Below are 22,671 nucleotides of genomic sequence, written 5' to 3'. Positions count from 1 at the left end.
TAGCAACTACCTCTCCGTGTAGCTGCTACATATTGTAGCAACAAAGTAAGGTCCGAAGTAGAGCAGACAGTTGTTGCAGTCGTCGGCCCAGTATAATTTCGTCGTAGCATAAATCCTTCCCACTATCTACAACGACCAATCGAAGATGAGCTGCTACAAGGATGGTTTCCTGCGAAGTCGTTGATGCAACGTTTAGAAGCGAAGCAATGACGAGGTGATTAGGAAATACAATTATACAATATTTGTAGGCTATAACGGTGTGGATTAACAAATTAAAATGGAGTGAGGTGGTAGGGTCTCACTGCCAGCTTTGCGATTGAAGACGTCGGAGAAACTTTTCCGCCAGGAGGGCGAGGAACGAGTTTCGACACAGGACGTTGAAGGATGGAGGGAGCGAGGGGGAGAGTGTGTGGCGAGGGAGATTTTAATACTATACTTTCCCGGCGGGAGCGCGAGGTCGGTCGGACGCCGGACGCTGGACGCCGGAGAGGGAGGTAGCGAGGGAGAGAGAGAGTGCGCGCCGAGGGAGAGGGAAGGGAGCGAGGGAGAAGAGAGGTCGGCGAGGGAGATTTTAATTTGGGTAATTTCCGCGGCGGAACTTTTGAACAGAGTGGCGAAGGGGAGAGAGAATAAAAGAAATCGAGTAATATGAAAAGTCGTGCTGCTGGGTTAATCTTAGCTAGAAAATAGGGTTGCTAGAAAAACGACTTGCGAAGTTAGCTGCTACAAGGTGTCGCAGCTACACGGAGAGTTAACTGTTGCACAGTGTAGCAGCTACCTCTCCGTGTAGCTGCTACACCTTGTAGCAGCAAAGTAAGGTCTGAAGTAGAGCAGGCGGTTGTTACAGCCGTCGGCCTTCCACGTCATAGCATAAATCCTTCCGACCTTCTACAACGATCAATCCAAGCCAAGCTGCTACAAGGACGGTTTTCTGCGAAGTAGTTGATGGAACGTTTAGAACTTCAGTCGCGCGGTGCTTCTTTATACAATTACACAATTCTTGAAGGCTATAACGGTGTGGATACACAAATTAAATTGGAGTGAGGTGGTAGGAGCTCACAGCAGCTGTGCGATTGAAGACACCGGAGAAACTTTTCCGCCGGGAGCGAGAAAGGGGGAGCGAGGGACGAGTTTCGAGGGAGGACTTTGAAGGAGGGAGCGAGAAAGGGAGTGAGAGCGGCGAGGGAGATTTTAATATTAAACAGCCACCCGCGAGAGAGAGGTGTCGGCCGGACATAGGACGCCGGAGACGGAGGGAGCGAGGGAACGAGAGAGAGCGGGGAGGGAGACGACAGAAGCGAGGGGGAGAGAGAGATCGGCGAGTGACAAGAGGCCGACCGGAGAGAGAGAATAGTAAAAATATTTTATTTATAGAGAAATCGAGCTGGCAATGTTACGTCTGTGCATCGCTCACGGTCACACATAAATCGTCGCCCAGCATATCAAATCTGTATACACACACGATGACTTAACCAAATGTACCCTTGTATTCATCTGTTTTGCTGAAATGCAATTTTGGATCATGCAACGTAAAATCCTCTCGCAATCGAACACGATACGTTAAAGCCCGCTAATTATAGCCACTGATCGCCGCCGCCTCTTCTGCTCTTGTCGACCGTCGACGATTATAATTCGAGATTCGAGTCAAGAAAGACTCGTGGTGGAATATCGGCGTCGAGTTTGGGGAAAAGGCACGTTTAACCGACGGCTAGCGACGACGCTCGGTTCTCTCCTAACGTCACTCCTGCTGCTCCGTAGCATAACACGATCTGCCTCTCCTCTTCCTCTTCCTCTTCCTCTTCCTCTTCGTCTCCGTCTTCCTCTTCTTCGCCGTCCCTTCCGTCTCTGATCGCCCACTTCCACATCGCGTGCTGCGTGGCGGAGCTCCAATCGCGTCGCGGGATCGGATCTCTTGCGGATCAGCCGATTCGTTTGGATCTGGTCCCATCCCCATGCTGTCGAATCACCTTCAGAACGGGATCGAGACGGCCAAGCTCGTCTGGTCCCGCCTCCCGAGCTCCGAGGATGGCGCTGCTGCCGAGGTCGAATTTGCTAACCGGAGCAACGACGGCGTCGGCTCCGAGAGCCTCGATTATGAGGTCATCGAGAATCACGCCTACCGGGAACAGCAGGTGCGATGTACTCTAGGATACCCGGTCTTGCAAAATTAACAGGATTTCTAGTGATATATCTTACGAAGACGAGATCTTTGGCTCTTTCCTTGCAGGCGCAGAGAGGAACGCTCTGGGTTTCGTATTATGTAGTCCTCAGATGGTTGTTCTCTCTACTGATTGGCATCGGTATGATGTTTTGAAGATGCTTTACATGCCAATTAAATGAATTTGTTGGGGGTCGTCTGAATAACTCGACACATTGTGTTCACAATTTCAGATCAAAGTTATATAATAGTAATTTTAAGTACTCATAAGCGCTGTTAGTTCTGAGTGTATAAGAAGACATGAATCTTAATCTTAGTTGTTATAATTGACCACACGAACAACTTGTTTGAAAAAGATGGATTTGGAAAATTCCAAATCCTTATTTAAATGTATTCCTTTTTTTTGGGGAATGATAATATCATCATCAAGCCTTGTTCTCCCAACTACTTAGCGTCTCCTACATAAATCTTATCTCACTTATGTATTCAAGGCTATATCACTTGGAACGATAACATATAGGACTCCAAAATTCCAAGAATAAGAAATTTTTTATTTACAAATCCTAGGGAACATGCTGGGATTTCTAAGTTTTCATCCACTTTCTTTGCTACATAAAAGAAACATCAAAGGACAATCTACAAAAGTACTTTGAGAAATATAATTCCCAGTCCTCCAGGTATTTACTTTTTCAATTCTTGCATTCATTTCTGTTAGAGAACTAGAATTCAATTCTTGTAAAAATTGGTTCTTGCAGTAAGGAAATGGATCAGGAATCTAACATACTTGGAGATGTTGTGGTCCTTACTAGTTATCTGAATAATGTTTCAACTTCTTGGAGTGGGTCATGTATCTTTCCTTAGTGTATCTTCAAACTACTTAAGGACATGAGTTTGTGTGCTCAAGAACGACCACTTATATCGAGATGTTTTCACCCTTAATGTATCCTCAAACTACTTGAGGCAAGTTTGTTTGCTCAAGAATAAGCACATGCTTATTGACCATTTTCTATGTTTATCATCATTAGTTGCATGCATATGGGAGCTGAAGGCTATCCTAGTGCAGAGGAAGAATACCATTAGGTGTATATCAAGGAACATAAAGATTGCTGTTAAAATTCCATCCTTTGGAAAATAAAAGAAACATGAAGCATAGAGATATGAGTTGCTCTAGGAGTAAACTTCATAAGTTAGTTAAAGCTTTGTTTTGTAGAATCGTTGCATTCTCAATAGCTATACCATTGTGGATCAGTCTCAGTGAGGTAGAAGAGCTGTTAACAAAAATTTAAAAGTGACACAGAGATTGCAAAAGGTGTAAAAATATGAAGTTGGAGCACGCAGAATGTGATAGAATTCATCTTGAAGAGAGTTGGGGTGGGGCTTCTAGTGAGGACTGCCATGAGATTGAAGTTGTGAAGCCAGCAATCCTAGTGGAAAAACAAGGAGAAAAAAAAGCAAAAGAAGGTGATGAGATTAATAAATCTACCAAGTTGAATAATAATAAGTGGTGAAACTTGAAGGTTGAAGTGGATTGAGAATTGATAAAGGGCAGTCCGATGTATGAAACTCTCGTCAATGCGGGTCCAGGGAAGGGCCTATTGTACGTAACCTTACCTTGCTTTGTAAGAGGTTATTTCCAAGACTCAAACTTGTGACAGAAGCAAATAGGGTAGTGGCGCAGTTGGCTCGTCTGGTGGGAAGATACCATTACTGGGGGAAAAAATGGCTGCTATCTCCTCCTCTTCATGAGTCACCACCCTCACATCTCATCTCTTCCTTCTTTACTCTTATTCTTCCATCCTTTTCTTCTAACACCTGGACGTGCGCTCCTTTTCCCTTCACTTTGCCAAGTTCCCCTTCTTTCAACATCAATTCAGAAAACTTCTCTTCTCAAAAGTAGTAGCCCATTCATCTTCTTCTTCTTCCTCTTCATGTTTTTCCCGTAACAAGTGCAACATCACTTTTCTTCTCCTTAATTTCAAGGACAACGAACTACTTCCCTCTGTTTGTCTTCCTCTCCCTTCTCCGTCTACATCTTCCTCTTAGGCAGTAGCCGCTTTGCAGTAGTCTTTCCTCTATCAAGTGTTGTCTCTTTTCAGCCATCTTCTAGTTGGCCAACAACAAGTTTTTCTTTTAGGTTTTTCCTAGCACAGCAGATTTTCTTCCTTTCCTTCCCTGCTCAGCAATTTTGGCCACCAAAACTACAGCCTTCTTTCTCTGTTGCTCTTTTTTCAGTGATAGATAGGATTCCAGCCGTCAAACAACAACTCCTCATCTCCTTCTTCTAGCTGCTGCCCTCTTCCATCAAAGGCCATAATAATGTCAGATCTTAGCGTTGATCATATTGGTGGTCATTGCTTTAGAAGATTTGGTTGGTTATTTTGTTAAAGAAGATGTTTTGATAAATTGACAACCAAACTCAACCTTCAACATCTTCCTGTTGAGTTTGTTGGGGTAATGACGACAAAGATAGTAGTTCAGAATATTCAGAAATTGGTTTCAAATTTTGATGACTTGCTATGTTTGGATTGCAATCACAACCATATTTATCATTATTTCTATATTTATTATTACCATAGTTATCATCATATGTTGCCATATTTATCATAATATTTTTCATGTATATTACTTTGATAATATGTATAAATAAGCTTGTTAGCCTATGACAATTATCAACAATAAAACAATTGTCTTCTCTTTGGTTGTCTCTCTATTCTTTCTTTTCTATGTCTATGCCCTCCTGTGTTCTCTATTTCATTGATCAAGACGGCAAATCTTAGTGAGCAACAAATGATTTTATTAATGCAAATGAGTAACTAGAAATTACAATGTGAACAATGATGCAATTTGTGGCCGAAATGTAGAGAAAGAAGAATCTATAAACAATAGGCTTCTCATACTAACGAAGGTCAAACCCTAATCCAACTTTCTCACCTCTTAGTTATTATACAAAGGAAATTCATCCTAGTGTCAACCAGTGGGTTTCAAGAAAGACGATAAATACATAGTTGTATACTAGTAGAACGAAGTTTGTAGTTGTCTTGATAAATTAAAATTTTGAGTCTTGTTTGGTGGTGTACACATTGTGCATCTGATATTTTCAAAAACATTATATGAAAGTAATACACCATATCTTAAGAGTTGCTATGAATTACTGCATACCATAACTAGATGGTACTATTGCAATGTTTAGAAGTATTGTTGTAGCACATGAAGTAAGCCCAAAATGGAGAGAAACCATTTTCATGTTGTATTAAGTATGTTTGTAGCTATGCTCCACTTGTTTCTTTCCATGCATACTTGATTTAACCCCAAGTCCGTGAATGCAGAAGAACACTATCATGGCAGAAGAACAAATGGACTAATAAAGTAATATGGTCATAGCTGCATTCCCTTTGTTTCCTCTTGTGCATGCTGGATTTTATGCCAAGTTGTCGAGTCCTTGTGATAAATTATGAATGCAAACTTACATAACTAAGCCAAAATAGACAGGCTGCTTATAGTAAATGGCTTGAGATTTAGGTCGCATCTAGCTCATATTGGGTGACATGCCCCATTTTGCTCTCAAATTGAGATGGAAAATAACATTACATCTACCTCCTTTCAAGCTTGTAATGGTCATTGTACAATGATCTCAATGAGGAAAAATAGAGGTCTAGTGAGGCACTCGTCGTGGTTGGAAGGATAGCTTACATAACTAAGCAAAATCAAACAACCTACTTATAGTGAATAGTATGAAACTTCGGTGCTGTCTCACCCATATATGGTGAGGTGTCCTGCGCTTTCACTCCGAGATGTGCATGACATTGAAATGTGACATCATGTCTACTTCCTTTCTTGTCATCAGTGACTATCCAGTGGCAATCTTGGTGGGAAGAATAGAGGAAGGTCTAACAAGGCCCTCGTGGTGATTGGGTAGGATAGCGAGCTTTTTCTCTGCCAAACCCACCGAGTACCTTCCTCCCTTTTCCCCTTCTTTTGCTACTAAACCTCCCTCTCTGTTGCTGGTTCCAGGTTAGCATGGTTGATCTATAGCATTTTTCATCCAGGTTGGCACCAGTACCAAACTGTTTAGTCTAGGACTTGAACTGGTTCTGGTACTGGCATTTTGAATCTTGTTATAATGCACTGATGAAATAAGGGTTTAATTGTGCTAATGGCCTGCAGAGTGCCAAAAAAGAAGAAAAATATTACAATTTTATTCAGGTCACTGGCAATTGATTTATGCGGAATTTATTGTTGGTAACACCAATACAAAATGAGTTACTAAAATCATGCTTAAATAGTTAAATCCATATTGGTTTGTGTTTTATTTTTCTGTGATATTTACCGAATCCTATATTTACCATCTTTTCCCTCAGGTACTGCTTTGGCTGCTGTTTTCATTAATCTAGCTGTTGAAAACTTTTCGGGCTGGAAATATGCTGCAACTTTCTCTATAATACAGCATTCATATTTTGCTGGCTTTTTGGTGTTCATATTATTCAACTTGGGTCTTGTTTTATCTTCTGTTTTCATTGTGACAAAGTTTGCACCAGCAGCTGCAGGCTCTGGTATACCAGAGATTAAGGGTTACTTAAATGGTAAGCAGTTCCTATACTCAAAGTTGTATGCTATCACCTAGAATGAAAGTAAATAACTGAGAGGTATGGGCAGGAGTTGATACACCTGGAATTCTTCTTTTCAGAACTTTGATCGGGAAGGTATTTTTTCTTTCTATGGTGTTGGTTGTTATGGTTGAGAAGAGGTATTAATGCCTATTCTCTAATCTAGATTTTTGGAAGTATTGGCTCTGTGGGAGGTGGACTTGCTCTGGGTAAAGAAGGACCACTGGTTCATACTGGTGCTTGTATTGCTTCTCTTCTCGGACAAGTAAATTTTGTTCTTTTCAAACTAATTTATGCTTAATTATTAACTAGTATAATGCCTATATTAAGCCTTTTGAAGCATCACTTACAAGTTACAATAATCTTTCTACCTTATTTCAACACAGCTGTAGTCCACCTCTTTTAACTTTTAACACCTGTAGTCCTAATTAACTCTAAGTGCTTTGTGGGCTAGATCTTACTTGTCCGGTTTGCCTATTTAAACCAATGGACTGTGGGTTGCCTCGGCAAACTTGCTTGTAAATACCTATAGATGCATCCTTCAAAAGGATTTTTCATTATCCAAGTTGTTTTTCAATGTTGAAATGTCTTTAAGGGTTTCTATAAAAAAGTTTATAGGAATGTTTTTTTGGTTCAGTAGGATTTCCATTAACAAAATGGATCTTTTGATTACATGAATGTAACTGATTTAATTCATTACGATGTTTGTCTCAGAGTTGAACAATTCAAAATCAACTTTGCAAACTCTTTTATTGAATCTGCATGGAGAATTTTTGTTCCTTTATGTTGTTTATCTGGATGATTTAATTAACTGAGTAGATCATGCTAATTTTGTTCTTTTTGTATCATGTAGGGTGGAACCAAGAAGTACCACTTAAGTTCAAAGTGGGTACGGATTTTTGAGAGTGATCGTGATCGGCGTGATCTTGTATGTTACATTATTGAGTTAATAATATTTTGGTTTCTCCTTCATTTTATCAGGAAATATTGCATTGTACAATTACTGTCTGTTGCTCTCAGCAGATTAGGATGATTTAATACACTTAATTGGCTTGCGAAACTTGGTGTTTCTTTAGATGTTCTTGACTGTTTGCTAAATTTTTGAAAAGGTGACATGTGGATGTGCGGCTGGGGTTGCTGCTGCTTTTAGAGCTCCAGTTGGCGGTGTATTGTTTGAATTTTATGAAGTTACATCATGGTAATCTTTTAACCATTTCTTCTTTTTTCTTAGTGACTATTGTTCTCATTTCTAATGATACAAAATGTTCCTATATTTGTGTATCCAATAGATGATAACTATTTTATTAAAACTTTTCTTAACAAGTGAGCTCTTCTGTAAATTACTTTTATAATTATTAAGAAATTGCTCATATATATAAAAAATTTTCTAGAATTGATTTTCTTTTGTCATTTCAGAGTCGATAATCTCAACCTTCATGTTAGGTTCAGTCTTCATAAGATTTATTGAATGTGGTGGTAGAAATAGGTCTACTAAATTGACAGTTCATGTATCAATTTGGGACTATCTGAAATTTGCTGGCTTAACTGATGATATTGGCTCGAAGGAAACAGCTTTAATAGGGAAAAGCTATCTGTGACTTGATGCCTCAATGGACATATTGGAATTATCCAATTACTACCACCACTGGTAGGTCAAATGGGTAAAGACATCTTGGGCTCAGAGTAGCCAAGATCACTGAAGAATCAAATAATGATAATGCTTGTGTTGAATGACTCACCTTGATTTGAATTAGCTAATCTTGTAAACCATAAATCAATTCAACTACTTAATCATGTTTTGTTTCTTTCACTTTTGAATATGCACCTCAATTACATTTCCAATTAGATAATATCTTCATTGTTGCAGCATATGAGTTATCCTGAATTTCACATAGGCTTCCAACTAATCTGCAATGCAGATGCAGTGATCCATGTGAAATTTCGTTAGATGAAAAACCATTTAATTACTTAACCAAAAACCTCCAACTTTCTTTAAAATGGTTCAGTTAACAATTTGTGTTATCAACACTCTTCCTTGTTTTGGAAGTGGATTTATTATCTGACCCAAGTCTATCATTTGGATTAATTTGAATGGGCACTTTTGGAATATTGACATTAGCAAGATTCTAACAGAAGATTGTTTGCTCTAGTACCAAGTTAAAGGATAAAATTCATATCTAATTAAAATTAACGAGTAAAATAATGCACCACATATGAATGGATTCTGTGTCTAATACTCCTAGGTTGATTAGCAATCTGGTACTAAAACCCTATTTATTCTAACAATTTCCCTCATGTTCAAGCATATATATCGCCATGGTTTAAAGTGTCGTGCTGAAATGGTCGAAACGTCTCGTTCCGCTCAGCGACTGGCACCGGCACGACCCCGACACCAGACCCACGACAAGTGCGACGTGTTGCGCGACCCCGTGGACACACGGGGCCGCTCGACCCTGCAACAGTAGCGGAGAGGTTGCATAATCCTTTCGCTGCCGCCGTGGAGGCATCGTGTGATTCTGCGGTCACTGCAGAGGGGTCGAATGACCAACGTGGTCACGTCGAAGAAGTCATGCAATCCCCGTGGCCATGGCTGGTCGTGCAACCTTGCGACAACACCGAAGTCGTGCGGGCTCACGAGTGGTGTCGGATTTCAGATTTTTTTAATTAAACTTAAGTTAATTTTTTTAATCAACTCCTAGTTGTGGTGGAGATAATCTAAAGAGAATTTATTAAACCCTAATAAAATTATCTAATTAATTTTATATTTTATTGAGTTTAATTTAAAAATTATAATAAAATTTTTATTTATTTATTTATCTATTTTCATATCTTTTCCTTTTTTAAAAGATTATTTTTTATCTTGTTTATTTTTTAAATATTTATGTTAAATATTTTAGTTTTTAATTAATATATTTTATATTTAAAAAATACTGAAATTATATCGGCATGGTACGATACGGTACTAAAACCGTATTGTTCCGGTCCAGGACCGAAACTTCGGCACGGGTCGAAATTTTAAACCTTGTATATCGCTTATGCTTAGCTTGTTGCACAGAATATATTATATTGTCCGGAAGTAGATATTTGATAAGTGGTAAATTTGCTGCAACAAAAAATGCTATAATGTTTGTGGCATAGAATACATTATCTTGAAGTAGTTATTTTTAAGTGGCAACTTCACATAGTCTGCACGAAGAATGCTTTAATTTTTCGGTGTCAATTCTTCTCGTAGAGTATGAATTTCTTCAAAGAGCGTTTAAGATATTATAAAATTCTGTACTACTTCCGAATGATACTTCTAATGTGTTTTAAATTAACTTACTGAATGAACCACAAAGCAGATATCTCTAGTAGGATATTAAGATAAATTTCTCATATGAGCACAATTTTTGATCATCACCTTCTCATCATAGTCTATGACTCAAAAGTTATGATATCATCTATAGGCTCATCTATCTAGTTTTTTTTATTGTAGACAATCCATCACACTTCCTTTTTAACTGTAAGTGGAATTTCATTCCAACAAAATCATGCGACTCTCCATGTCTTTGGGGGCAACTTTAGCTTTCACATACCAACTTCAGCAAGTTCTTACATGTGGCATCATTGTAAACAATGTAAGCAGCTATTCTTGAGGCATTATTCCCAACAAACATTACTTGAATTTTAGTGTTGCCTAAGATAATTTCTCGATTTCATTCAGTGACTTTGTCTGAGGCCATGAGTTGTCATTTTGATCTTGCATAATTTAGTCTCCTTTATAACTTAGTGTTCTTCCTTGTCTACCTCAACAACAAGGTCACCATCTGAAAGAAACAATTTTCTCATCTTTGATTGATTGCTAAAGAACTCAACACAAAATAAAGACCATCAAATGGTGAAGATGTCCTAAAATATTCAATATTGTAAGTCTAACCATATTTAGAAAAATAATTGAGTGGTGTACCGTTTAATTTTTCCATTTGGAATATCTAGCTGTGATACCCAACATCATAAAGTAGACTGACTCCAGGATGTAGAGAAACTAGATCCAACAATAAACATCTCATTGATGACATGTTTCTATTGGATATCACCAAGGGCATCATGAAATGGTCTTAGTATTGTCACAAAGGATACAAGCAAAGACAAAATTGTGAAAAGATGACATCAAATGTGTGAGAGGAGCATGAGGGCTGCATGGTGAGGGTGCACCTACCCTTTTAAAGAGTCATATGAGGCTAATTGTGTTGATTATAGAGATGGGCTAGTGAAGGTTGAGGATCTATTGAAGGGAATTCCCTTCATTGATGATAACCTTATAATGGAGGAATGATGATGTTGAATAACTGGTAGAGGAAGTGTTATAGATGCAGGTGGAGATGGCAAGAAGTCCAAAAGATATGGCAATTCCAAAGAGTGTGACTTCAGTAGGTAAACAAGAGCAATAAAACAATGAATCATAACAACTGTGTGAGTACCTAAGAAAATACAAGTGGAGGAATAACTTAGGTTGTAGTGTCCTAGTATAAGAACATGGAGAAAATATAAACAAACATAGTTCCCCAATAATAAAGAAAACTATGATGTTAAGGATAGTGGTAAAGGTAGTTCTACCACTGAGCACAGGATGGAACCTTAATAAGATGCTTAAGGTGAGAATGGTCTTCTATATTGCTGTTGTGGTCATATTGAACATAAGGAAATGATCTTCCTCTATGAACACTAGCATGCCCACCACCTTCACACCCTCACCCAACAACATGAGTAACAACATCTGAAGAAGAAAACATGGAGGTTGCAGGTGCAAATGCATGAGAAGCATGAAGCGCATGAGCTAAAGTATTGGAAAGAAGAGTTATTGCGTCATTTGCAAGCGTGTGTGATTGAATAGCACCATGAGAGTTTTCAAGAGTTCAAAACTAAAAAGATTGTTGATTTGGAATCTCCATGCTGGTGCTTCAGAAAGAACAATGGAGATAAGGATGATATATGGCAAATATTTTTCACTTGCCTTGGAGGACAAAGTATTTGTGTTACAGTCAATTAACTTGATTTCAATAAAAAATTTATATATCCAATAAATCTGAGAGCCATTCTTCTCATTAGAATACATAAAATAGATATAATTCCATATCTCCTTCAATAGCAAGAAGCATCATGGAATATGGTGCTTCCCTCAAATTGAATAGCTAAACAAAGTGACATCAGAACTCTTTCATCCTGAGTTACTAGCATCCTAGGCTGTGGTGTGAGGTGACTATCCTTTCCATGAATCAACAAGAATCTAAATGATCCACACACATGAAGATAATCGGAACCATTTAGCTTGATGATACTGGATCTGAAGCAATTGGTATATGAGGATGCCAAGAGAGATGCATTGGTGATTTCATTAGAATATCAATTAGACTGAAATTGTAACACGGAACAACAATGTTCTCCATGCTAAGCTGTTGTATATCCTGGTTAAAAAATTGTCTTAAGCATTTAAAATGTTCATTAGCAAGTTCTGTTTGGATTGATAATCAACATTAGATAAGACTAGTGATGATTCAAACTAAATGAACATGAAATTTCATCTTGGTTCAATTTTGTTACTGATGCTGGAATAAGAACAAATAACTTGAAAACTTTGGTCTTATTTACTATTGAAGGTGGAGAAGTCAGCTTATGTGGAGAGTGTTCTTTACATCGGCTGTTGTGGCTGTGGTGGTAAGATCGGCAATGAACTGGTGCAAGAGTGGGAAATGTGGACATTTTGGTTCTGGTGGCTTCATTATCTGGGACATATCAGGGTCAGTATTCCATCTTATTATCCACCAACATTTTCTTTCAATAATGCTTGATCAATTGATTCTGAATTTTGATAAATTCTTACTTAAAGTGGTCAAGAAGACTACTCTTTTCAGGAATTTCTTCCTATGGCTATTATTGGGGTGATTGGTGGTCTTCTAGGTAAGTCTTTCACGAGCCAAAATTTTTATGAACCTCCAAGTTGAAATCATGTATACAAATTTTGCTTAGCCTATTGGTTGCCAAATGTCTTTTGCTGTGCTCTGTCATTCTCCAGGAGCCCTATTTAATCAACTTACACTTTATATAACAAGTTGGCGCAGAAATTCTTTACATAAGAAGGGAAACAGAGTCAAGGTATGCTATGGGGTAGTATTGCTTGAAATATTTTCTAGGTTAACGTCTCTGTACTCCTTTAATCCCTACTCTCAACATGTTATATAAGTTAATACAAATCAGGTAGACTGAAAAGATTATAAAATCCCATGTCAATTTCTTTAATATTACCATGCGTGAAAACAAGGGATATTTTGTTTTTTACTCTGTGCTTTTACTTTCCACACGGGTTTAAAAGAGGGAATAAAGTGAATATTTAGATTTTATTTTATTTTATTTTTGGGTGGGAGGACATGGAATTTGCCTATTCTCCAAAGCTTTAGTCATTTTTTTGCTATTTTTTACTATGGTCTTTTGATGCCTTATTATCAAGTGCTGTTTATATATCTGAAGTGGATGTCAACTCTTGTGCTTGTCTCAGATTTTGGAAGTTTGCATAATATCCCTTGTAACCTCTGCTATCTCTTTTGGCTTACCACTTCTAAGAAGATGTAGCCAATGCCCTGATTCAGAGGGCATTGAATGCCCCCGCCCACCTGGGACAGATGGAAATTTCGTGAATGTGAGATCTCTTTTGTATCTATTCCACCTTCTTGCTTATCAAGTATTATAATCACTTTGTCCCTACGGAACGGGCAGATGGTCATTGCATGGGGCGTTGCTATCAAGAGGTCTAGAGGTCAATTCCTATCAGCGAAATGCTTGCCAAGTTCCTCCCTCCCTCATGCAATGATCACTGTTCAAAAGGCAAAAAAAAAATAAAAGTCACCCGTGATTTACCTCTCTAATGACCATGGGATTGGTCATGTGGGGGCGCTCGGGGTCAACATATGACTTTTTGCCACCAAGTATTATGACCACTTTGCGACCTTTCTTCTAGCAAACTCTAAAATCTTCCATATATATTTTTGTTTAACAATTGTATATCCCTGTATACAGTTTCACTGCACTAAGGATAGAGAATACAATGATTTGGCAACAATCTTCTTCAATACACAGGTGTCCTATCAATGCCTTATGGGTTGTTCAGGAAAGGAACTTCTTTAATTTTTCCCTCGTTTTTCATACCTTGATATATCTGTGGCAGGATGATGCTATACGAAATTTATTTAGTGCAAAAACATTCCATGAGTACAGTGCGCAAAGCCTTGTCATCTTTTTGGTATTACTTTTATCATTTTGTTCAATCAAGCACTCATGTATGCTTTATTTTCTTGTTCCTCAATTATAGATGTTACATTCTGCAAAATTTGAGATAGATTACAGTTTAAGATTGGTTATTGGAAGCTTCCAAAGCATCGAGTAAAATCTTGGTCCTATATCCGCACTTTTCCTATGACGGACGAGTATGTATTAGAGTAGTATATCTTGGCATTGGACTATCCAATGTTTGATGCTTTTTTACTACGTCTTTGCCCCGAAATACCTTATTTAAATGTCTGTTTGAACTAGTGAATTGATTAAAATTTGAATGAAATGGGACAAGGCTTTCCTTGTCTCCATGGCCTTCTTCCTTTATATCTACCACTTCAATGTTGAATTGTAGTGAATCAGTTCATCCCCTCCTCATCGCTACACAAGAAGCTAAAAAGAAGACAAATTACCTAAATCAGATATCACCAAGATGATTGATAGTTCCCGTAATCCATTTTGCATGAGACTTGGTTGAGTGGTTATTCAAGCATTTAAAAATTTAGATTATACTGGATGAATTTTGGGATTGCCAATCAGCTGCTTGATAATTTCAGGAACAATAATGCAACTAAGTATTTACTATTCCTATTTTAGCTTCCTATTGTAACTGCAAAATTAATAGAATAGGTACTTGTGGGTGCATTTTGAATATGTGAAAAAGATAAATATTCATTTTGTTTCCTAAGTAGTTGCAACTTTAAGCTAATAGTTTTTTGAGGGTCATGTCATGACTAATTCATGAGAAAATAGGATGGTGAAGGGGTCCTTAAGCAACTTGTCCAAGTCAAGTATTTGTTTGTTTTACATTTGACAGGCTGCCACTGGGCTTCCACATTTGAATATAAAGTCTGCATAATTTTATTGTGAAAGGAATAATAAATGAGTAGTTTAGAAATTTATAGTGAGTTATTGTGAACTTGGAATATAAGTGTTTGGGAGTCGTGGGGGCCTACATAAGCATTTAATGATTCTCAACATCCAAATGGTGGCCAACACATTCGCTGAATTCTTGTATGAAAACTGAATAACTCGTGATCTTAGAACACTTTCAATTGTCAAATAACTAAATTTGCTCAGATTTATCTTAAAGCTGGAACTAACAATTTTAACTAAAATAAACCTCAGATCAAATTGAAAAAAATAAAATTAAGATAATGCAACACTAGTCACTAGTGATATTGTAGCCTGATCTGGCATATTGATTTGTTGATGCCTAGTAATATCACAGAAAAAAACACATCCTAGAATGATGACTAAATCTAAGTTTAGTGCACTTGATATTGAACTAGATTGTAAATCATGATTGCATCCGATTGGATTGTCCTAAACCTAAATTTTAATATCAACAATTTGGTAAAAACATGAGGCCACAAGTTTTTTCCGTTATATATATATATCTCATTTTTTATCATACTTGAATATATTTTTTAAAATTTTTTTATTAACAAAACCTGATATTTTAGTTCAAGCTGAAAATTCAAATTGCAACCAATTAAAATTTCAATTCAGCTTAAATTTAACCATATTGATTGGAATTATCAAAGTTGACTAAATCATTATAAATCTTTAGTTTGATTTTCTTTTAGTTTATTGGGAATTGAACCAAATAGAAAAATGATTGAAGTTTTATAAAGTTTGATGTAAATTCATAATGACGATTTCGTTTGTTATATTAACTAGCGATCGTGCACACGCGTTGCGTGAGCTAGACCCCTTATACTAGGTGCAAGGAGAGATATGAGGGAAGAACTCTAAGGGTACTTACAAAAAATTGAGATGGGACAACTGCCACACCAACGCTATACGTGACTCCGCTGCTGGTTACGTGTGTAATATAATACATGAACGCGTGTAGATAACGGACTCTTCTTCATAAAAAATTAATTTAATTCTTTATATCATATATTAAATTGATAAAAATAAATACTACACTTAATCTTAGCCAAAATGCGCCCATAAATTAGGTAAGGGTGCGCCAGACCTATGTAATAGTGCAATACTATGGTGATGTTCGAGAATCTCAGCAGCAAGCTACAGTAATGGACTCCCCCTTATATAAAATTAATTTAATATCATACTTGATCTTAGCCAAAAAGTCGAGAAAAGTATGTTTTCTAACATCGCCGGCCCAAGGTATTTATAGAAGGTTATTTGCTCGTAGTGTTGTCAATTCTAAGATGTGGGAATAAATAAAACTCTAGATTTCTAATTTATTAATGGGAAAAATTCTCAATAATACACCGCACCTGAGTCTCGAACTCTAGAGAAAAATTCTCAATAATACGCCACAAAGCTGAGTCTCGAACTCTAGATCACTGATTGGTTAATGAAAATTTTTTTCAATAATACACTGCAGCTGAGTCTTGAACTCTAGATCCCTGATTAATGTGCTTGTGAAAATTACTAATAAACCTTGAAATTATTTACGGTGTGAAAAGAAAAAAGGATATTAATTTAATTTTTTTTTGGGTTTCATCAAAATTAGTTAGTAAAGGGGGTAGATTCTTAATAAAATAGTACGATATTAATAGGAAATTGTATGTAATTTTAAAAATTATACTTACAAAATTGATGTCCAAATTCGGTTTAAATGAAACTAAATCAAACCAAACATATAAATTTGTTCTAGTTGTAATTTAATTTATATATCTACTCTATTTGGTTGAATTTGTAAAATTTGACAAAAAAAAAATTGATCTAAAGTCAGTCTAGTTCAGTTTGGTTCAAATTGAAGTAACTCTCTATGCCTAGATGCTTAACAATATTAGTATGTGTCTTTCATATAATTTAATTAAGAGTGTTCACTTAAATTAATCTGACAAATATAAACTTATTATGTGTTCTTAAAATCAAATAGAATTGGCATACGAGTCAAATTCAAACTGAGCTTGAACTATTCAAGTTGATTGAATTTTGTTTGAGTTAAAGCAAGTTAATGACCAAATATGACATTTTTTTAGTTTAAATATTAATTTCTAGTGACATATATTTTTTAATTTACAAACAAATTAAAATTGAATTTGAAATTTCGAGATTTTTCAACAAATTGAAACAAACAAAATGATTTGCTTAAAACCCTAATTCAAAATATATTAAATTAGGCTCAAATAAAATAAAAAATTGAACTAGGATAGGTAATGATTTTTTTTTCATATTATTCTTGTAAAATCAAAGAAAATTGAAATAGTAAGTAAATAAAATTCAACTTGAATTAAATATTTCAATTTAGTTCGGTATAGGTTAGATTAATTTTTTAACTTTTCAAATTTAATGCTTCTTATTTTTTTTTAAGAAAAATTACCTGTGCTTTGCATGGGTATTATACTCTCTGGTACACTATTAATTTGTGTATATGCCCTTCAAACTTAAATTGATATGTATCTTTCTAATTTTGATCAGTTTGTCCTAGTGAAGAATTGAAAATGGCTTTTTTCCCCCTATTTAATGTTTCTAGCACTTATGATTCTTTTTGATTCATGACATCCTACGTTTGACTCGGAACCTGATATGTCCGTTCTTTCCAACCAACTTCAATAAAAAACACATCGCGTGAATAGATTACTCTGATTATTTTCCAGGTTATGTTTTATTCCCTGGCAGTGGTGACATTTGGGACTGCTGTTCCAGCTGGACAATTTGTGCCGGGTATAATGATCGGATCAACTTATGGACGTCTTGTAGGAATGTTTGTGGTCAAATTCTACCAAAAACTAAATGTTGAGGAAGGAACGTAAGTGCTGCTTCTTTTCAGTTTTCTCTTGTGCTGTTTGACTACTTTTTCCCATAAATTCTCCAAACAAGATTTAGACAATAAATATCTACACAGAGAACACCTTATCCCTACTACCTTAATACAGTTTTGGCCCTATAAAGTGAGCATGTTGTGAGATGTGGCTTAAAATACTAAAATTCAATGCAGAACTAGTCGGAGGAAACATAAAGCGACTCTCCTGGTTTCTAACAAACAGGTTATGGCCAGGGCAGTTAGATAAATAGGTCAAATACATAGCTGCATTAGTGCCATGCAGCATTGACCAATTTAATGGCACATGATAGATTTGAAGTTGCTTGATATCAGATTAGAAGAGAAGATCTGACTGAAGTTAAGCATCAGATGCGACAAAAGAGGATAGCAAGGTAAAGGAGCAGCTTTCTTGGTCAGATTTCTAAGGACATCTTATATAGATCTAAGTACAATGAGGGCACATTAAAGAATAGTAAAAAAGTTGTGAATACTTTATTCATTAACTATATGTTAACTGAAGCCCTACTGATTTTTTCAGCTAAATGGTTTTTACCAATTTGATTTTAGCACTATTTTTTTCCTGTCTCAAAAGCAATCTCTCTTAAGAATAGTCCAGAAACATCTAAAGTTCCATCAAGTATTAGCTTATTCTATCCACTTAATAGATGTTTATTTTTTTTTCTTTTTGATTTTAACCACGAGGTGTCTTCACCTCACCTTGTATGTGAAACAATTTCCCATTCAGAGTGGGAGGGAAAAGGTTAAACCATTTCCTAAACACTGTTATTATGTGGTTTCAAATGCTTAACCTTTAAGCAGAAGCCCTCCGGATACTGATGCACTACCAACATATTATTATATGGATTCAAACACTTAACCTTCTTTATTCTGGTATCCAAGAAACAGCTTATTTATAATTTCTCTCTGTTGAACTTAGTTGCTAATACACCACCAAAGACCAAATTCACCAAAGAAAAAATTTATTACAAATAATATGGTTAACATCGAGGAGGGAGGGGGAAGTGGAGGGATCTCTTTAAAAGTAATCAACAAAAATTTGGAAACCAATTGTAGGAAAGAAACAATCCTGTTCATATTGAACTCATTCAAACTTGGAATGAATTTCTATTTTCTAAACAAAAAAAATTACCTAATCAGAAAATTACCTTAATTAACCTATTCTCTTGAACAAAAGGATATACCAAAATAAACTGACAAGTTATATTAATACTAAAAAATTAATCTCATATGAATCACTAATAAAATCAAAGAACCAACCAATTATTCTGATTTAACATATTAAGATAGTCTGTTTAGAACCTAAACAGGTTGGACACTGTACTTTGGACAGTCATTCAAATAAATTAATATATCAAACATCATAAATTCATAGCATGCACAAGAATGCATCATTACTATAACTGAAATAGTTGCGGGATGGGGAGAACAGATAAGAGAAGACAAGATATCCAATATTGACCATAAGTAAAAAGATTTTTTTAGGATCATGAGAACATATGGTTGCTCTCCTTGATGAATCATTGTGAATGTTAGGTGAACTGCAATCTACCTACATAGTTAGACGAGCCATGGCCAATTGGATGGGGAGTTTGGGCATGGGGGTTTGACGGCCCGCGGCAGAGTGCCATTGACAATTAAACAACAATGAATCCAACAAAGAACTATGAGGTGGCACATATGTCTGATTGTAAGAGGTGGAATAAGATTCCTAGGCAACGAGGGTTCAAATCTCACCCAGGGCATATTATACTTGAGTTTGAAAAGCATGTGACGCTGACCATGGGTTGTTCGCTAGGATCAATTTGTGCTTTCTGATTTATCTTGGTGGACTGGTGGAAAATTTCCGTAGGGCCGGGTCGGTCACCTCAAGGATTAGTTGAATCGTAAGAGTTGGATATCTATATTACAAAATAAAAAAAAAAAAAGTGTTGGAACTAGGGGCTGTTTCACTAATTCTGATAAACCTGACAGGGTAGGTTGTGTTCAACAGTGTTTCTATCAGGGTGCAAGTCTGCATCTGTTCCATCTGGGATTTCATGATCCTATGGCCTGATTTGCATTATTGATAAAGCTTAGTTGATTCTATGAATTTCTAGGTTCAACATTTCATTTCATTATCTTATTGAAGGGATGTGATATTAGGGTACGACGATTCTAGTTTTTTTTTCAATATCAAGAACCAATAGTTAATGACGTGTGCCCTTTACTCTTGAAATTTAATTCCTTCTTAGATATGCTCTACTTGGCGCTGCTTCTTTTCTTGGTGGTTCCATGCGGATGACTGTTTCTTTATGTGTCATTATGGTTGAAATTACAAATAACTTACAGCTCTTACCCCTTATCATGCTGGTTCTTCTAATATCAAAGGTATGAATTTGTTTATTTTTAACAAGCATAATGAATTCGGCTAGCATGTTAATTTACTTTTTCTTCTATCCAGTCTGTTGGTGATTTTTTTAATAAAGGCCTATATGAAGAACAAGCTCAGTTGAAAGGCATTCCCTTACTTGAATCTCGACCAAAGCTTTATATGCGTAACATGACAGTTAGGGAGGTCTGCAAGAATCAAAAGGTTCTTATTTACCTCTTTTAAAATATGAATAGCTCTTTTATTCATATTTTTATTTAACATTTGACTGCCTTTGCATTTAAAGGTTGTGTCCATCGCCCGCATAGCTAAAGTTGGGGAAATTATTTCAGTGTTGCGTAGCACCAAGCACAATGGCTTCCCAGTGAGTCAAAACTCAGAACATTTGATATTCATAACTTAGTTTATTAGTTATTGTAATTGATTCACATGGTTTATAATAGGTGGTAGACCAAGGGTATAATGGCGAGACACATGTTATTGGTCTCATTCTTCGCAGGTATCTTCATTTGTCATCACACAGAAAACTTTGCGTGTTGGAAGAATTGATCAAAGTGTGGCTAAGTTCTGTAATGTCTTGATTTTGCAGCCATTTATTGGTACTTCTACAATCTAAGCTGGATTTTCAAAACAATCCTTTTCCTTGTGAGATGAGAGGAATATCCAACAGGTATGTACCTTTTTTTACTTTTAACATTTTAATCAATTTTTTCTTCTTTACAAATGAGTGACTGCCTACTTTTCATTTCCTTTTTTAGACACTTGAGTGATTTTGTCAAACCTATTTCAAGCAAAGGAATGTCGATTGAGGAAATTCATCTGTCTGAGGATGAAATGGAACTTTATCTCGATCTTGCACCGTTTCTAAATCCTTGCCCATACATTGTGCCAGAAGACATGTCTTTAGCGAAGGTAAATGGAACTTTTTGTATTTGTGTTGGAACTAGTTTCCTCTACATACTCATCTATGAAATCAATAATGACAGGTGTACAATCTTTTCCGGCAATTAGGACTGAGGCATATATTCGTTGTTCCTCGTCCTTCACGTGTTATGGGTTTAATCACTAGGAAGGATTTGTTAGTTGAGGTGAGATGACAGATTTTGTCATTTATCAGAACCTGGTGGTGACACTAATGTTACATGTTGAATTACAGGAGAGTGATAGTTCTGCCACCGTGGAACTTCAATCAACTAGTGTAAGGTCTCTACACCACTTCACTTAAGTTGCTCAGTGATTCAGAATAAGTTTATCATTGGTAGTTTACATGCATAAGTCAAACAAGTGGAAGTCATACGCATCTATGCCTCCTTACAAACAAATATTTCTTGTTTGTGCCTTGGCCAATCAACAAACTTTCTTGTCTCAAAGCTTTTTGTTGAAATTTATCCAACCTTGAGGATTCCAGACAATTGCAAATGTTATGCAAATGTTAGGATGTGCCCTAATTGCATTTGATGCTTTAATATACTATCATTAATTGTTTGATATGACATTACCAAACTCAATCTGTTTTTTACTAACCAATGATAATTATGCTGTTTCTTTCTTTTTTATGAAGAAAAAGAGAATTGTTGAAATTGTTTTTGTAGTGTATTCTAATTGATGGCTTTTGTTTTTATTTCAGAGATCAACATCAAGATAGAAGAGCAAATGGTCGACACACACATCTGGAACACCCTCTCCTGGATAGTCTCCTCGTCCAAGAATAGCAATATACTATCTTCTTTTCGGTGGCATGGCATCAATATTCTATATGCATTTCCATCCACCATGCTATGGAGAACGTTATTATATACTGGATCATTCTCAATGTCTAATATATAGATAAAACTAGAAATTCTTCTTTTGTTATTATTTTGCCTTAACATCTTTATAATAGGGAGAATAGATGGTGGAATTATTTTGTAGGGCCAAAACTCAAAAGTAGCCGCAGGTTCAGTAAATAGAAAATGTAAAGCTTTTACAAGCAATAAGTGGCTGAAAATATGTGATTGTACATCTACTTTTTGTGTAATATTCTTGAGCATGTGATCTGTTCTGATATTAACATCTTAATATTGTAATCATTTGATTTCGCAAAAGATTCTTCGGGCACCTCATACTGTTGGTGTCAATAAGAAGATTTAGCAGGTCACCACATAGAGGGTAAGTTTTTTTGATTTTGTTGGGAATTGACATACTTGATTTGACAATTCTATAATAAGATGACCAACTCAGTCAACTTCGGGGGCATTATTGTAATCATCTAAGTACCCACTGTGAGTTGCCTAGAACCAAAATAGTTTGCAATATCTATCCGTCAGAATTTAAAAAGTAATATTTCGCATATTAACTTTGTGTTTCATGTATTTTATTTCCTTCTGATCTGACTTTGCGCGCCTCAAGTTGGCTTGACTCGATTCATTTCTGTCCAAGTAATTCATAGCCATGATGGGCGCCGAAAGATATTGAAGACGAGAATTAGAAA

The 22,671-nt window shown here is 36.3% G+C and overlaps 1 protein-coding gene and 1 pseudogene across 2 annotated transcripts; one reads left to right on the top strand and one right to left on the bottom strand.

Annotated features, from left to right (window-relative positions):
- The first annotated feature begins 1,594 nt into the window (after positions 1–1,594).
- On the top strand, positions 1,595–22,247 carry LOC122032942 (chloride channel protein CLC-d-like). Of its 2 annotated transcripts, none has more exons than XM_042592256.1 (23): positions 1,595–2,132; positions 2,228–2,300; positions 6,517–6,738; positions 6,812–6,858; positions 6,929–7,027; positions 7,616–7,690; positions 7,872–7,960; positions 12,399–12,539; positions 12,629–12,699; positions 12,815–12,894; positions 13,295–13,435; positions 13,813–13,872; positions 13,961–14,035; positions 17,646–17,797; positions 20,065–20,200; positions 20,274–20,405; positions 20,488–20,565; positions 20,645–20,700; positions 20,791–20,871; positions 20,960–21,113; positions 21,188–21,289; positions 21,358–21,399; positions 21,829–22,247. In XM_042592256.1, the coding sequence occupies exons 1-23, from the start codon at positions 1,953–1,955 to the stop codon at positions 21,844–21,846; spliced, it is 2,304 nt and encodes a 767-aa protein (XP_042448190.1). In that variant the 5' UTR covers positions 1,595–1,952; the 3' UTR covers positions 21,847–22,247. The 2 variants fall into 2 exon arrangements, with proteins under 2 accessions (XP_042448190.1, XP_042448189.1); XM_042592255.1 differs by having other exon boundaries at positions 21,358–21,404.
- Positions 16,033–16,176, bottom strand: LOC122033046 (annotated as a pseudogene).
- Positions 22,248–22,671: the final 424 nt, after the last annotated feature.

The sequence above is a fragment of the Zingiber officinale genome, chromosome 11A (assembly GCF_018446385.1).
Source record: "Zingiber officinale cultivar Zhangliang chromosome 11A, Zo_v1.1, whole genome shotgun sequence".
NCBI classification, from domain to species: Eukaryota; Viridiplantae; Streptophyta; class Magnoliopsida; order Zingiberales; family Zingiberaceae; genus Zingiber; species Zingiber officinale.
This window is presented reverse-complemented; position numbering and strand designations above follow the sequence as displayed.